At 39.1% G+C, this 18071-nt stretch overlaps 1 protein-coding gene and 1 pseudogene across 5 annotated transcripts; one reads left to right on the top strand and one right to left on the bottom strand.

The window, feature by feature from the left end:
* Positions 1–1900: 1900 nt before the first annotated feature.
* LOC137940011 (sugar transporter ERD6-like 4) lies at positions 1901–11023 on the bottom strand (annotated as a pseudogene).
* A 97-nt stretch (positions 11024–11120) lies between these two features.
* LOC137940009 (alkylbase DNA glycosidase-like protein mag2) lies at positions 11121–17779 on the top strand. 5 transcript variants are annotated; one of them, XR_011110299.1, is made up of 4 exons: positions 11121–11260; positions 11334–12592; positions 15349–15477; positions 17137–17779. XR_011110299.1 is itself a non-coding variant. In XM_068784908.1 (3 exons), exon 2 carries the CDS (start codon positions 11396–11398, stop codon positions 12575–12577), a length of 1182 nt encoding a protein of 393 aa, XP_068641009.1. In that variant the 5' UTR covers positions 11121–11260; positions 11334–11395; the 3' UTR covers positions 12578–12592; positions 17137–17779. The 5 variants fall into 5 exon arrangements, 4 of the variants coding, with proteins under 4 accessions (XP_068641009.1, XP_068641008.1, XP_068641007.1 ...); XM_068784908.1 differs by lacking the exon at positions 15349–15477; XM_068784907.1 differs by lacking the exon at positions 17137–17779 and having other exon boundaries at positions 15349–15834.
* Positions 17780–18071: the final 292 nt, after the last annotated feature.

The raw sequence follows: 18071 nt of genomic DNA, 5'->3' as shown, positions 1-18071 counted from the left end.
GGTATTATATACATAGATTATGCCCAATTATAAGTAGAGGTCATGCCCAATTTTATGTAGATGTCATGCCCAAATTTATGTAAAATGTATGCATAATTTTATATACAATTTATTTGATATATATTTTTTGAAAAATTTTAAATGTATGTTGAAGCTCAAGCTCGGCTCGAACTCGGTTAAAATTTTTGGGCTCGAGCTTGATAACAATTTTAGGCTCGAGACTGGGCTCGGATCGAGATCGAGTTCGAAATATTTAAATCAAGCTCGGCTCGAACATAGGTAGGTTCAGGCTCGGCTCGACTCGATGCCACCCCTAGCTGCAATCCATTGCATCTTCCTCTACCAATGTTACTCTTGTGTATAAACGTAGATCTACTCACTCTATATTTCCTTCCTCTTCTCATTCTGGGTTATTGACTCAGAAGAATCCACTCACATAACAAAAAATGATAAGTTATTTTCTTCATTGTCAAATAGTAAAGTTTTTGGTTTTTTTTCTTTTGTTGATGGCTCGGAATCCAAGGTTTGTGGACAAGGAGTCAAAGTTACGTCATCCTTGTTTTGAATTTTGTTTCATCCGTTAGTACCTTGACTATGTCAGTAAATTGCTTACTCACATTCTTTTCCTCTGTTTATTTTTCAAAACCTTCAGATGAGGAAGATGTGGTGGAGGTCACAAAAAGAATGGTCTATACTACTTGGATAGAGTACGAGGAAGCAGTTTAAGAGCCATATAGACTATGTCATCATCTTTTCAATGGCTTTTAAGATTAGTTCATCCTTCACCAGCCAAGTTGCAACAACTTATTTCTTCAATTGGTATCATAGAATCTTTCAATGTGAAGCTTGTCAGTTGGGGAAGCATTCCGAGAGTGTATTCCTTTCTAGGGTCAATAAAAGAAGTTCTCATCCTTTTTCATATTCATATTTGGGGTCCAATTCATTTTAGGAATCAGTCTGGTCATCAATATTGTGTTACTTCTATAGATGATTACAGTTGAGTCTATTTTTATTAAAAGAGAGTATAAAGTGCAATTTTCTATGAATATTGGTGTGCTTCATTCTAATAATGCTTATGAATACTGGAGTTCCTCTTTCAATCCTTTTGAACTATGACTGGTATTGTACATCAGACTTCTTGTGCATATACCCCTCAACAAAATTGGGTTGTCAAAAGGAAAAATTGATACTTACTAGATGTGGTTCAAACTCTCTTGTTTCCAATTCAAATTTTATTAGGGAGTGCAGTTTTGACTATGTCTTATTTATTTAATAGTGTTCCATCATGTGCTCTAGAAGGACAACTACCTATTAAGGTTCTCTTTTCCTGATCAGCCACTATTCTTTGTGCATCCCATTGTATTTGACTATGTATGTTTTGTCCATGTCCTTCGTCCAAGTTTGAATAAGCTTTACTATTTCAAAAAAAAAAAAAAAGTTTGAATAAGCTTTCTCCACATGTAGTCAAGTGTATCTTTCCTGGATATTTAAAGGTTCAAAAAGAATACTGGTGTTCTGATCCAATTGGTCAAAAATCATAAGTCTCTATAAATGTGAGACTTTTGAGTTTGAGAGTAGTCCATTCTTCTCTAATCCTTCTGATGTCCCCATGGGGCCTTTGTCTTTACTTATTCCGCTTCCGGTTCCTATTAACGTAGTGCCACTGGTTGAAACAGAAGTTCCAAAACCTTTGCAAGTATATAAGATGTGAGATTTCATGAAAGGAGGTTGGAGAAGAGAAAGAACTATGAGAAGAGAGAGAGAGAGAGAGAGAGAGAGAGCTAGCTGGAGAAGCTCATGTTGAAATTACAAGAGGGTGTCTAAGGGTTTCATCTTTTCTCCTACTTATATATAACAACAAATAATGATAAAAGATACTACTGTCCATGCTCCCCTTGGACCCTTGGACCTTTGGAAATAAGATCCCATAAGAAACTATTTCCCTCGAACATAGGTAAATAAAAATCACATCTTCTAACTTTTCTCCTCAAGCTAGAGTTCTTCAGCTTGTTACATAGCATATCAAAATAAAAGACATAAATTTTCTCTTAAATCTTCAATCGCCTGAAGTCTTCAGCTTCATCTTGTTTTGCAATCGGCCACTTCACTATTGATTCTAAAAGATAGATTCTTCATCCACCATTCTTCCCCTCACATGGATGTTTTCAGAAAACATAACGCTGGTCAACAACTCTAATCAATCACTCTTAATAAAAATCAGCATCATTTAAAAAAAAAACAACTATAATCAATCACCAATACCACCAGTCTTGGGAACTCTTGAACAGGCTTCACCCAAGCCAAAACCAGGCATCATTTTAGGCTTCTACCAACATCACTATAGTACTCTATATTTCTCTCCCTCAAGCTGGGGATCCATGACACTAAGAAACCCACCTTGCCAAAACTAATATGAGAAAAAAAAAAATCACTCCTAACCAAACAACAAACCCCATACTCCAACAAACAAGAGGATAGACATCAACCAAACATTGACACAAGAACTCAGCTCCTTGCTGATTTCCAAACTTGTCATAGCCCCTTGCAGTGACAAAAACCAAACCCTAGGAAGAAAGTCATGTTCATCGACTCTAGTTAGATGTACACCTTACAACAGCAAATCACACATTTACACCCTTCAATTCTTTAGAAGAGGCACATCACAAAGTGCTGTGTCAGCAATGGGTGTGTGGTCATTGCTCCAAAGTGATGAAATAACAAAACACTAATAGGAGAGGTACTAGTGGTATTTCTAAAAGAGTAAGACTTGCTTAAAAAACCTGACTCAACCCACCGGACAATTTTTTAAGTGGAATTCTCTAGCAGCACACGTCATTTCGTAAAGGATGATGTGAGCTGCAACATCATAGTTGAACCTTGAGGACAAGATTCATTGTTGTGGGGGTAGAATGATAGTTACAAGAAATAATGAAATTTAATTATGTAAATTAGGATGCTTTTAGGAAGCAGGGTAGTAAATGGAATATTTTCAATAGTGAAGGCTGTAGTGGGCACATCATTGGAGTTCTAGATGGGGGAATATGGAGTTAGTGAATGGAAGTTGAAGTTAGAAAAGAGTTATTAGAGGTGGTTGGACAGTTACTTATGCAAGGTGTCCAAGTTAGGAGCTCAGTGGGAGTTTTATTTTGATTCTGCGGAATGAAAGGCCACAAAAGTCTATAAATTAGAGCACAACAAGACAAGGAGGAGCTTGACCTCAGTCAATTTATGTCTTTTCTGTTTGTTTGTTTTTTCTCCCGGGTGTTCTTTTCTCTCTCTCTTCAATCTCCTCCTCAACCTTTGGTGTTTTGATCATTACCACTCTTTATCTTTCTCTCTACCACATGCACCTAAAATATTAACCCAACTTTCACTCATGCCAGCCCTAAATCATCACAAGCACACCACTCCATGAGCTTACAGACAGCAGCCTTGGACTTCTAGTGGTAGCTAAGTCAGCTATTTCAACAACCCTTTCATATAACCACTTAATTTATGTCAAGGTCAATGAAAAGACTGGAACGAGCAAGCCTCTTATAGAGTAAAGCTATTAAATGAAAATTTGGGCTATCCAATGTCATTGATAGAAAGACTTGAAATAGCTGACTTAGCTAGAAATAGTAATAATATTTGGTTGGCAGAGGTTGCTGAGACTTACCGCCATTGCTCCAAGACAAGAGCAAGTTAGCAGTCATAGTAATCACCCAAGAAGTCAGCCAGTTAGCTAGAGTTGCCACGCTACCTGCAAGTCCCTTAATGTTCACTGGAAGTATCTGCCAAAACACAAGAACCACTTCAATTTGAAGAATATTGGTCAGAGTTTTTTTTCTTCTTTCTTGAAAAGAGAGAAATTTTATTCAGAGCAAAAAGAAAGCAAAATACAGGCAAAGGGGTAAAATAAAAGGAAATTTAGACCCCAAGAAGATTCTGCGTTTCTAATGTTTTGAACAAGAGAGCTATAGATGTTCTAGATGCAAGATGTTGGACAAGACTCAGAAGTGAACTTCCATTTTAGAGGAAAAGGCAGGATGGTTTCCAATTAATGCTCACTCGATCACCTAAAACAGACACATAAGATATGAAAGGAGAATTTGGGCACCAAGAAGTTATGGGTTTCTAATGTCTTGAGCAAGAGAGCTGTAGACACTCTTGTTGACGTAACATGTTCAACGAGTCCCAGAAGTGGAGTTCCATTTTAAAGGAAAAGTTAGAACGGCTTCCAATTAGTACTCACTCAGTCATCTAAAACAGACAAATAGTGGTAGTTATCTTAAATTTATTTCATCGCTCATCAATTTTTACTTAAGCCTCCAAATCTATTTTATAACTGTTCTCTCATTGAACTATAACTATTTCAGCATCCAAATCCTGGAAGAAAATACACATCCCAGAATACTTTGCAAGAAAACTCTAGAGATATAGTAGATATGAGCAATATGAGGTGGCAACATTGAAATTTATAGATCTAAAGAAATATGAGGAATACAAATAGTTCTTCCCTCCAATACCTTGTTGTGGAGGACAGCTCATCTTGCTAGTTTGTATTCTTCTCTCCTTGAATAAAAAATTACACATTTGCCTAAAAAAACAAACAGTTCTAAATAATATATGTGTGTTTGAGTATAGATGTACACATCCAAATATGTACAAACACATGCATATGTATATATAGAACACACATGCACACATACACACAAAATACATATATGTACATATGTATGATTTTCGAGTTTCAAGTTTATAACCTTTCATTCTCAGGAAGTTTTTTTTTTTCTTAGTAGTTTGAGCTTCTTAGACTGCATACAAGCACACACCCAATCACTTGGTTCTGGAAGGAATTCTTTAGACACATAAGTACACTCTTTTTCACACACACACACGCTCACACCTAAGACATATATGTAAATATGCATGAGTTTCAAGTTTATAACCTTAGATTCATTCTCAGAAAATTCTTTTTTCTTTCCTAAGAAGTTTGATTTTCTCAGAATACATAAAGCTCACAGTCAATCAGTTTGGTTCTAAAAGGAATTTTAAACACATCTGTAAACCTTTTTTCAAAACAAATGCTAGGACCCATTTCAACATCTGAAAACTTAAGAACAGTTATCATCTAGCTAAAACAACAAATTTCATGTTGCCAGGCTTGCATTTTGTCTCAACTCCCCCCCTACATGACTTGTCTATTTTCCTTTCTTACATGATCATGTCGAGACATTTGAATCAAACCCTAAATTAAAAAAACATGCATTCCAGTTTTAGAACATTTTGCTAGAGTTGATTTTATGTCAACTACCCTTTGCATTACTCAACAATCTTCCTTCTCTTCTCAATATCAACGAATGAGATATTTGAACTACCATAAAAAATAGAAGAAATGTTGAGTGAGAAAAAGTCCCACATTGAAAAATGTTAAGAAAAATGAATATGCTATAAAATTGAGGAATAGGCCTCGTAAGTAACTAGTCATTTTGGGATAAAACTAGACTCACTCCAATAGTGGTATTAGACAAACATGTGTATGTGGGTCGAGACCCAGTTTGTGCTCCCTAGATTATTTGCATGTTGTGGACTTCCTAAGGTGAGAGCCAAGTTATTTGTGTATTGTCTGCTTCGTTTGGAGTTTGTGCCCATGTCTTAAGCCCTTTATGTGCAAACCTAGACATGAAGAGGAGTGTGGAGTGGGGAAAATTCTCAAATTGAAAAGTGTTAAGAAAAGTTAATGGTTATTTTGTTGAGAAGTAAGCCTCTTAAGTGGATAGTCATTTTGAAACGGAACCAGGCTCAACCCAAGAGTGGTTCCATTGTAGACTCTACAAGTTAAGAGCTTGTGTTATATGTATTCCATTCTATTGGGTTGAACCTAGTTCCATCCCAAAATGACTAGCCACTTAGGGGACCTATTGCTCAAGCTTATAAATCGTTAACTTTTCTTAACACTTTTCAATTAGTCTGCTCTCAAACTCCTTTATGACTCATAAAAAGAATGAGAAATTACTTAGATAACCTTGTTATATGCTAACAAAGAACTAGTGGATGTAAAATTTAGAATAGAAAGAAAATATCTTGTTAGTGGAAATAATTCCACATAAATTAAAGTCAAGAAAAATCATGTAGGTTGGGAAAAAACCTCTTAACTTCAACTAGACAATTTGGGCTGGATCTAGACTCAAATTTAGCATGGTATTACAGCAAGGCATCTGTTTAGTTGGGCTCAGTACATATCCATTTATGTTGTCCGTTCATTGTCCTTTATTCCAGACCTAGACGTGAAGGGAAGTGTTAAAAGAAATAATACCACATAAGTTAAACTAGGAGTGACAAAATTTTACCTGACCCAATAACCCGGCCCACTTAATGGACCTGAACCCATCCCAAATTAAAGGGGTCAGGTATGTGTTTATTTAGAGGACCCAATTTATAATTGGGTCGCGTTCAGATTTGATACCAGAACTTATGGATCCTGGTTTAATTGCTCAAAAGAGTAAGAATCAGACCAAAGTGGTCTGGTTCAATTTATTTAAACTAGACCAAGCAGGACCAGACTCCATGATCTTTATTTTTTACAACTTCAACAACTTATCTACCAAAAGGATTCTTTTGTAAAATTTATATCCTTTAATTTTTTTTATTTACATGCATTTTATCCATATTTTTGTGTACCCGAACCTAAGGGATCCAAGTTTGGGTCTACATTTTTTTTCCCATTCAATTAACAGGTCACACTCGAGACAAACCTGAACATTATCACCTCTAGGTTGAAGTCCAAAAAGTTCATGTGGTTACTAGTTGGAAGAAGGGTCTCCTAACTTCAGTTAGCCATCTTTGGATGGATTTGTATCCAACTGTAACATGTCTGTTGGAGAATCAGTGGTATCTTCATAGTATCCTTTGCTTACAGCTTCATCTATGGTTGGCATACAAACCAAAAGGATCATGAGGTTCTTTTTTCATGGCGTCTCTATGTCCCGCCAAAGATAAAAAAATTTGCTTGGAGTGTTTACCATGGAACGATACTCTCGGCAGATGTGCTCAGAAGAAGAGGTCATCCAACAATTGACCCTCTCTGCCCCCTATGTAACTCTGAGTTTGAATCAGTCAACCACATTTTACTTCACTGCTCGTTTTCATGGAGGGTATGGTCTTCCATTCTCAGTAAGACGGGTTTACAATTCTGTATGTCAGTGGATATGATTTCTTTCAGTAAGATGCTCATTGGTACTCCCCTCCCTGAGCTTGGTAAGCTTTTGATTTCCACATGCACTGGTTTTATTCCGTGAGGGCTTTGGAATGAATGTAACCGGAGGTATTTTGATACTAGAAGTAACTCTGTGACTAGAGTGGCAGATTGTGTGACTAGCTAGATCTCTACTTCGCTCCTTACTAAAAAGTCTTTCTCCTCCTTTGCTAGTTCATCCATCCGTGATAATTGGAACATTATTGCAAATATGAGGTGTGGGACCAAGACCCCGGTCATGCAAAAATAGACCCCACCAGAGCTTGGTTTCCTTATGTTAAATTTTGATGGTTCCTCCTAGGGTAATCCCGGAAAGGCGGGTTTTGGTGGTGTTTTCTCAGATCCATCAGGTAATCAATGTTTATCATATGTTGGTCTGCTTGGCATTGTTGATTCAACGACGACAGAAATTCAAGGTTTTCTCAATGGGCTACGCGTTTACTGTGACCATTATAGTAGTCCTATTTACATTGAGGGGGATTCGAAGGTGGTTATTGGTTGGTGTGATAAGGCTTCCTTCCCCCCATGGCACCATTGGGATTCCTTGCAGGAAATCCTTGAAATTTCTTCTCAATTTTCTTGTATTTGGTCTCACATTCTGAGATCTGCTAACTCGGTGGCAGATGTGCTTGCCAAGTCAAGAGCTTCCTTACAATCTCTTATTGTTAGTGAATTGCTCCCCGTCCCTCTGTAATTCTTTGTTCTTTTGTTAATATATACATCCTTTTTCAAAAAATTCTATTGGGTTGACTAGGCAAACAAGGGAGTGTTTCCTGTACAACCTACAAAACATTTGAAAATTTCCTCTACTATTAGTTAGATCCTAATTTCTAGAGGTTGTTTCCTGATTTTACGTAGAATTAGTTTCCTAGAATTATGGCCCTTGTACTCTATATAATATGTGGTTCTCCCATCAGTTGATAAGAAAGAGAAATATCTCTCTATATGGTATCAGAGCTCTAGGCTTTTCTTTTCTCTTTTTCTCTCCTATTTATTTTTCTCTTTTTTCTGCACAACCTTCATTGCTGATTGCAGAATATCTCTTGGTCTTTATTGCCTTTAATCCCTGGCATTTTCTTGCCTTCAAACACTTCAATCTCTACCCAGAAAATTTTCACAATGTCTTTCACATCTGAAACCACTACTCCCACCAACAATGGGTCAAATCAAAGTAAATTGTATGGTTTCCTCTGCTCTAAGTAGATTGGAATTAGAGCAGATGAAACCATACAATTCTTTGGAATCTTGAAAAGAACTTGATAGAGCATTTCAATCTTATAAATGACAAAGTAGAATAAATTTGGTAGTTGCCACAGTAGAGATCAAAGATGAGAAAGATCTAATCTCTGCTGCATGGTTCCACTGCGCATAGGAAATACAAAGAGCCCAAATATTAATTGATTTCTATAACAGAAATGATTCACCTATCACCGCAAGCCATGTCCAATGGAGAAACTGCCCAAAGAGATATGCTAGCATTGTGCCAAGAGCAACAGAAAGCTGCAAAAAAAAAAAAAAAAAGATGGTATCAAACAAAAAAAAAAAATAATGTCACTTTGTAGCTACCAAAAAATGCTAGCTGGTAAGCAACCTGATTAACCGAGCCAAGGGCTCCTCTCAAATTTTGAGGAGCAATCTCTGCTATATAAACAGACACCTATAATGAATCACCGCCAACACAGATTCTATTAGACTCTTTCTCCTAATACGATTACCAGAGACACGAGCAATTAAGCATACGATGCACTCGACCAAAAACACAAAACAAAAATAAAAAATAAAAAAGAAGAAAGACATGAGAGACATAAAGAAAAACGAAGGATACCGTGTAGGAAATGACCCCTACGCCAAAACCTTCCGGCAATCGTCCCATATTAAAAAATGAGGAGTCCTTGGAAGGGGAGCAACAAGAAATTGTAAGAACTGTAAGAAACCAGTGCGCTAAAAGGAGAACTACTTAATAGCGAAGGCAACTCCATAGACCAAATACAGGAACTAACACCCACCCCGCCAAATGCAAAGTCCAAGCCAAATGCAAAGTCCAAACCAAATCCAAACCAAATGTAAAGTCCCTGCGGGGATTCGATCGCGGGGCGGGCCAAACAAACCCGCTCTGATACCATGTAAGCACCTAACCAATACAATCCAAAAAGACTAGTCAATTAAGTGGGACCAAGGACCCACACTTACACCCACCCCGTCAAATGCAAAGACCAAATCAAATCCAAAGACCAAACCAAATCCAAACAAACCAAAGTCCCCTCGGGAATTCGAACATGGGGTGGAGTGTCAAATGCCAAGTACCAAGCCATCCGCACCCAACAGACTAGTCGATTAAGTGGAACCAAGGACCCACACTTACACCCACCCTGCCAAATGTAAAGACCAAACCAAATCCAAACAAACCAAAGTCTCCTCGGGGATTCTAACACGGGGTGGAGTGTCAAATGCCAAGTACCAAGCCATCTGCACCCAACAGACTAGTCGATTAAGTGGGACCACGGACCCACACTTACACCCACCCCGCCAAATGCAAAGACCAAATCAAATCCAAAGACCAAACCAAATCCAAACAAACCAAAGTCCCCGCCAAATGCAAAGACCAAATCAAATCCAAAGACCAAACCAAATCCAAACAAACCAAAGTCCACTCAAGGATTTGAACACGGGGTGGAGTGTCAAATGCCAAGTACCAAGACCAAATACAGGAACTAACAAGAACTACTGATGAAAATTCATTCGCGACAATCATTTATGAAGAACCACGACTAAAATACAAATGATACGGCAAGCCATCCAATAATGTTAGGAATGGAAGCAATCATCAACGACTGCGAAGTTGGTCAAATTATTAGGACCGACTATAAAGACCTTAACTAAAATTTTCACGAAGATGATCTGCAGAAGTACCCCCTTGCGCCCGATGTACTCAGCACTTAGACCACTGGCAATAGCACCGACCATGGCTCCCACATTGGATAGAGAACCGAAAAGAGAAAATTGTTCCACTCCACATGATTAAAGACAAACCTAGAAAGGCACAGCGTGGAACACAAACTAAGGGGAGTATGAACCTCGGAGATAGAAAGGCCGAGGTCGCTGATAATCTCTGACTGGTAGGGGACGAGTAGCCAGCCTGCGATTGGAGAGCAAAGAGCAAAAGAAAAAAAGTATGAATAAAAACTAGAGACTAATTCAGAAGGAAATAATGGCAATGCTCGATAAGGAAGAACACAGAGGGAGGATGTCGATCCTACAGTATATCCGAATTGGATGGGACCTAAGGCCACTATAAGAGTGCACATGACAACGGAAACGGAGCGATCTCGGATGGCCTGGGCGGAAGACCCCAGCTTATCGATCATACTAGTCTGCCTCGAGCCCACTCGGTACCAACTTCCTGTGTGCAGAAAAGGCTGACGGAGATCTCCTCCTTCATCATTATAGTCCCTAAAACTCATGGTAGAGTGCAGCTACTAGACGGAATCCGCCGGAGCTCTAGTCAGCTTTTAACGACGACAACAACAACTGTAGCGATTTGAATTTGCCGGGCACATGGGAAATATGATTAGGGCGGTATATGCCTTCGTTTGTTTCTGTTCGGATTTGTTGGATGACAGAGGCGACGAGCGAAGGACGATTAGCCTGTGATGAGACAACGAAGAAGAAGAAAACAGTGAACCGCTTGATCAGAAAAAATGAACCGAGGAAGCGGTCCATCTTGCTTACAGTTGTCGCAGGATTTGGACGCTCATTTTTTGCTGCGGTGAGCTCGCTTCACTCACTGATTGACTGGGAACACCTTGTTCTTCCCGTCTTCCTAAATTATTTGAGATTTACTGCCCCTCACTGTTAGCTGTTCTGTGCCGGCTGGGCGAGGAGAGACGGACTACAGCCCCCTCTTCTCTTGGTTTCCTGGTTTCCGTTGGTCAGTGCCACGTACCTGCCATGTCACAGGTTAAGCTTTGTACCTGTGACCTAACAAGTACAGTTAGCACCGCTCAAAACTAAAACACCTACCAGGTACGTCTTGGGTCTAGTCATATTGGTTGTCGTGGCCTCTGTTTGTACTCGTTAACTTGTAAATTGCTTTCAGGAAGGGAAGGACATGACGGATTGGTATTTGATAGATCGATCGAGTCTGCTGCGCAAGGTATTATGCTCGTAACGGGCCAGCGGCTGCAGCGACGGCCACAGGAAGACGCATCAGTCTGGCTCTCGCACATGGGGGAACAGACACAGACGCTATCTGCCGGGGAAACCACTACCCATGCCATCATCGTCGCTGAGGCACAAGCGGAAGCGCACGCCCAATCGGGAGCTGAACAGTTATCAGCGCCACCACCGTCTCAGCCTCAACAGGCTTATTATCATCAACACCATTTACAAGTGGAAGGAGACCGCAAGCACCACAACAATCCTCTTGTGGATTCCGACCCTACCTTCCACTCCAACTCTTCTCCTTCCTCTTCCAAGATCCCTTTCCGCCCCAGAAAGGTTCGCAAAGTCTCCAACGCTTCGCAGGAAGACGCTTTGAATAAGAGGGATTCTGGTAATGCAGTCAGCAACAGCAACAATCTTCTCCTTGTAAAATCCCGGAAGAGCGTTCCACCTCCCCCTGCCTTGGTCACTCGAACATTATCTTGCGATGGCGAAGTCGGCCTGGCGATTCGGCACCTCCGCAACTCCGACCCTTTACTCGCTCGCGTGATCGACTCGCACCCACCCCCTGCCTTCCAGAATCTTCACCCGCCTTTCCACTCCCTTGCCCGGAGCATCCTTTACCAGCAGCTCGCCTTCAAGGCCGCCGCCTCCATATACTCCCGCTTTCTCTCCCTTTGTGGTAGGGAGGACGGCGTCGTTCCCGAGGCTGTTCTCGGCCTCACCCCCCAACAGCTACGTCAGATCGGCGTCTCCGCCCGCAAGGCTAGTTACCTACACGACCTCGCCTCCAAGTACACCAGTGGCATCCTCTCTGATGCTGCCATCATATCAATGGACGATAGGTCCCTCTTCTCCATGCTTACTATGGTCAAGGGAATCGGCGCTTGGTCCGTTCACATGTTCATGATCTTTTCCCTCCATCGTCCAGATGTCCTTCCTGTTGGAGATCTTGGCGTCCGCAAGGGCGTCCAGCTCTTATACGGCCTGGAAGAGCTACCCCGCCCCTCCCAAATGGAACAGCTTTGTGAGAGGTGGAGACCCTACCGTTCCGTCGGCTCCTGGTACATGTGGAGGCTTGTAGAAGGGAAGGGTTCTCCCACTACGCCTGCCGTCGCCGGTCCACAACAGCAACCGCAACTTCTTGATCCGGTCAACGCCCTCGCTAACCTCGGATAGCCAAATCGTTTTGAGGTTTCTCTGCTGCTGGTTTTGCAAGTTTGATTATTCTTCCGTTTTAACCTTAATTTTATGGTACTTGCTCCTGTTATGTTGCTTCTTCTGTCTTTTAATCCCATGTCTTTCATCCTTAAAGAATCACTTACGCTTCTCTTGCTGGGATATATAGAAATGAAATGTGTCTAAACTTTAGTCTCCACTAAATGCATGGGATTTTATAGTTGGATGTGTTCAATTGACAGTCATATTTCTGTACAAACGAGATTATAGTTGATGATTTGTAGGCCTGACCGATGTTCTCAGTTGATGTTGTAATCATTTTCTTCGGTTACCTTTTCGATGGTATAATGTTCTGTTAGTTGAGAGAGGTGTATATTATATGGTGCGGATCTTCAAATTTGATCCAGAAAACCATAAAAAGATAAATAGGGGCCTTGTATCTTTCATCTGTGTTCTGCAGTTATATAACTATTTTCAGTTTGAATAAAGGCATGACTGGAAAATCAGTTTTGAGTTACTGCCCCCTATCTTAAACAATCTCTCTTTTTTCATGGAACAAGTTGTAAATTTCTGTACTTTTTCCTCTTGTGGATGTTACCTGCCTTTTGTTCTGGTTTTTGGCTTCAAGTGTACTATGCTGTCTTTGGACAGTTAGATTTCTGTAGTCATTGTTGGTTGTTTTGTTAAGGTTAAAGACCAGATAAATCTGATGATTGTGGGTACAGTTTCACTGTTTAGCTACCTGCTGGTAGCTTTGTTTTCTTCATGAAGAATTGAAGAAATTTCCTTTTGGAATTGCCTGAATTTATGAAGCCCAGAATTCCGAGCCTATTTTTTTTCAAAAAGTTTATTCATTTAAAACATTTTTTTCTTGAACAATGGCGATTTTTTCATATTACTAAAAATGATGGAGATTTTACTGAGAAATGAAAAGAAACAATAAGAATACGAAGCTGCAAGGAATAGGCTGCTCAAGCAAGATAATGACAAAACATAAACTTGCATGCAACTAAGAAGGATTGCTTGGAGAGTACACACTACGAGGAGTTGTTGTCCAGTCCCATCACTGCAGGGGAATCTACCTGGTCACTGACATACTGGTAAATTTTACTCCAAGGGATCTTAATTCCTTGATTAGATCTTAAACCTCTCTATGGTTGGGACAACACAACTTTCCAGGAGTGGTGCTTAATTTGATCTGGCAATGAGAGTTGAAATCCCCTTCGACTTAAGAGGGCAGGAAGCCTTTCCTTGAAGAAGACAAGGTTGAAGCTCAGGCCCTGTAGAGTAAATTATGATGAGAAGGCCAGTGCTTATGTGTCTGATCTTGATTTCAGAATTTGCCACCTCAGTGAGAGGGGCCTGGATGACTTTTGGAACTTCTGTTACAGTCAGCTTGATTGCACTTGCCTGTGGGGAAGGAGAGAGAGAAGTGGAATGATGAATTTTAAGACCACACTCTTGCCTCCATTTTCTTGTCTCTCTCTCTATATATATAAGATGTTGATTACATGCATACTCTATACCTCTTAGTCCCTAAGACTTGATCCAGGCCCCACTTGTGGCCATTGAGCCAAAGGTCCAATCCACCAAAGAACAAATTTTAATCGCTTAAAAACTTAGGTCTTTGCATGTAGTAGTTGTTACTATTCTTATATTTAATGCAATTGTAGTGGTTGCTTGCATGCTACTGAAGTTTGTGTCAAACTGTAGTAACATTTTTTTTAAATGGTGTGTGGCTTTTATTGCAAAGAGGATTATAAGTACAATAAGGAAGAGAAAGCCTAAATATGACGAGGGAAAGGAGTTCCCAATAACTAGGAGTTTGTGGTGACTCCCTGCTTGGCAAAATGGTCAGGAAGATAATTTCCTGACTATCGTGTGTCTTCCATTCAATAACTTCTCTGACCATAAGAAGGATCTTATTTCTTCGAAGATATGTTTGAGCTTCCATGGGGTTCGTTTTCTTTTCAAACCAAGAGACTATGATTGCTTAATTTCCTTCAAATATTGCTGGAGAATTTCTGAGCATAGAGCCAAGCACCTTCTAGGAGAGCCAGAATTTGTGCATCTATTGGGCTTCTAAAACCTGTGGACCAGAGTATAATTGGACTGTTCCTGAGTGGTCTCTTAATCCTTTATTGCATGGTAGATGGTGCTGCTGCTCATTATTAATCTAAGAGACATGTTAGGCCGTACTCTACTTTATCCTTTTTGTGTTTTTTCCAATGGAACATTTATATTCACCCAAGTAGCATGGATTTTTTTTTTTTTTTTTTTTTTTTTAAATGGTGCAAGTAGAATGAAATTTGACACCACTAAAATACTCTACATCTTTATTGAAGATCTATTCTAGGATATTGTAGATCTTGAGCATAAAGTTGGAAGCAGTATACTGTTACAAAAATAAACTGAGCATCGAAACTAATCTTGGCTGATGACAGCCAAGCTTAGATTTTCTGCTCACTCACCAGTATGGCATGTTTAGACCTTGCTTTGAAGTAGAGTAGTGTATTTTGCTACGCATCTATGGACTTGTTTCTGATAATGGATCTGCTTTACTGAATGTCATTCATTATTTGAACTGATATACCTTGACAATTTGCATCTTGTTTGGTATTTTAAGAAGACTGCAAGTAGGATCAATTTTGATAAAAAATTCTTTGTTCGGGAGTATTTTGATGTTGTGTGTCGGGAGATGAACTACTTTGCACAGTTTATTCAAGAACAGATGATTATTGTGTTCTGTGGTAATAGATTTATATTGACAGACTCGATCAAGTGGGAGGGAGTGATTGGTGGTAGAGTTATATTGACAAATTCAACCAAGTGGGAGAGTTCATTTCCTACTCTTTTCCTCCTAGATGTTCAAGAAGAAAAACGGTATTTATTTTGAAAAGGTGATCTTTTGTCTTTCACGTAGGAAACATGATTTTCTTTTATTTAGTTAGCTGTTGTGTAGCTTGTGACCTGACTGAGTAAGCAAAATTGGCTTTCAGTTTTAGAATCACATGATGCAGGAAATTGGTTCCTTGGTGAAGTAAACTCTTTGAGGGGGGGAGGAGGTTTAGTCAACTTGACACAGGAAATGAACTTTAGCCGCATTACTCAGTTCATCTCCTGACGTTGTTAGTGGAGCACCAGCGTGTGATTCATGTTGATGAATTAGATGAATCCAAAGATAACACCCGCGATTTAATTTCGGATTTCACAGTATATTGCGATTCAACCGGATGAGCGAGATGCGTCGAAACCTATCGTTGAATTTTTTTTTTTTTTTTGTCTCTCCCGTACTCTCCCTCGCTCAGTCTCCTTCTTCTCTCATTTCTTCTTGCTCTTGAATTTTTTTTTCTCCCTCTTGGCCTCCATCTCCCTTCTCCCTCTCAGCCTCCCTTTCCCTTCTCTCTCTTGCTTCGAACGTCCTCTCGGCCTCCCTTCTGCTTCTCCCTCTCTTCCTCCTCTTGGCCTTCCTTTTGCTTCTCCCTCTCTCTTCTTCCTCTCGGCCTCCCTCTCTTCTCCCTCTTAGCCTCCGTTGTAGAGCTGCCATCGCAGTTGCCTATCGTCGCTTTGTTGCATAACCTGCATCGCAGAGCATCCAGTCGGAGCGTCTCTGTTGCAACGCCTCCGGCATACCGTCGTTGTTGCCTCTAGTGTACCATCACCTTTGGCGTACAGTCGGAGCGCCGCCTCTGTTGCCGTTGCTTGCTGGCCCACCGTTGTCTCCCTGCAATTATCGGCACCGTGAGGAAGACGAAGTTGTTGATTTAATTTTTCCTAAGTTAGGAAAAATTAAACCAGCGTTATTTATTCATTATATTGATTTTTTAATTGCTTTATTATATTAGTGATTTAATAGTGGTAATTAAAATATTTTTAAATCAAGCAATTGATCTATTATTTTGGTTTAATTAACCCATTTTTATAATTAATAGAATCAATGGCTTTAAATTTAACGGAAAAATATTATTAATTAATAATATGTAAAAATATAGTGTGTTACAGTTAGCATTTGATCAATTTTTTCCTGTTTAATGATTCTTTTTTATGTTAAAGTATATAATATGTTATTAATAAATTAATAACTTAACTTATTATATTTGTTTTTGTTATTTTAACGTTATTTATTTATTTTTAATAATTAATCATGTGCACAGTTAATTGGCTCACATAATTACTGTATTAATGTACAATAAATTGCAATCATTAAATAATATAAATATCTAATTTAATTCATTAGTATATTAATATATTTTAATTATACATTAAATTACTTATTTGTGTGTAGTAATCATGTTTGCTTTTCCTAATTTGGGGTTTAAGTATTATGTTTTAATTAAGTATACTATTATAAGTTACTCATTCTCTTGTTTTTGATATTTTTCTCATTTTGGGGTACTAACATGGGAAACTGTTTTCCAGTGCACATGAACTTGTCCACACTAACACCAAGTTAGAAGTTGAATTTCATGTCGATGAATGAAATGAATTTGAAGTAGGAGATGAAGATGAAGTTCAAATTTTAAGTTTGTTGACTAACCCCCATTACTCTGCTTCTGCAGAATCACATCAGAAGTCATTGGAAATTGACTAAAGGAGGCAGTGGGACCAAACTAGTGCATTGATCCTAAAAAATCTGAAATATTATCATTCGGCAGTTGTGTGAAGGGTCTAAAATGTGCATGCCTTGGCATTTTCTTTCAATTTGTGGGCCAATGAAATTTACAGAAGAGCTTATATATTGGAGAACTTGACCTAAATATCTCTGTAATTACCTTCTTTTGTCTTCTTAGTTCAAATAAGTTATTTATTCCTATTTGAAATAAGAAGGTCAGAGAAGGTTATTGTAAATTTAGGAAATTGGAGTCCGTCTCAGAGATCCCTCAGGCTCAAAACTGGTCTTTTTCTGGTCCAGTAGGTTTCAACACCCCTACTGTAGCAGAACTTACTGCTTTACTCTCAGAAATCAGGCTGTATGCTCAGGAAGTCCCCTCCCCAATAATAGTTGAAGAGGACTCAGCACCAGTTGTTTCATGTTTGCTAAAAACAATCCCACCTCCTTGGAGGCTAAGGAAAATGATGGATGAAATTTCCAATTTATTGAAGAGATTTATTCAGTGGAATCAAACTTTTAGATCAGCTTGCCAAGAGGGTGTCTACTGGCAACAACTTGTTGTTGGATCCTCTTTCCTATTGTAATTTTAGAGATGGATTTTGTTCCTACTATTGTATTATTTCTGATTTTTATTAATATTATTATACAATGTTTTAAAGAAAGTAATTCATTTCATGGCATTTCATGTAATTGAAGATTTATATAAAGACCTAGACATTTCATGGCAGCACCACTATAGAAGTGCTAGGGAAGGGATTTCGGAACTTCGCTTCTTCTCTTAATTGTCCTCGCACTTCTGTCTGGGAGTTGTTTTTGTTTTCTGTTGTGTTGTACTTGTATTATTTTCTCCCTTGGAAGCTTTGTCAATGGAATCCTTTTTCT

The sequence above is a fragment of the Aristolochia californica genome, unplaced genomic scaffold (assembly GCF_029961685.1).
Source record: "Aristolochia californica isolate CCGP_79_NKW_82.1479 unplaced genomic scaffold, dmAriCali1.0.hap1 SCAF_9, whole genome shotgun sequence".
NCBI lineage: Eukaryota > Viridiplantae > Streptophyta > Magnoliopsida > Piperales > Aristolochiaceae > Aristolochia > Aristolochia californica.
The sequence above is the reverse complement of the archived record's forward strand: the minus strand, read 5'-3'. Positions and strand labels throughout refer to the sequence as shown.

Excerpts from the sequence above, each read along its gene's own strand:
- LOC137940009 (XM_068784908.1), top strand. The coding sequence starts at position 11,396 with ATGCTCGTAACGGGCCAGCGGCTGCAGCGACGGCCACAGGAAGACGCA.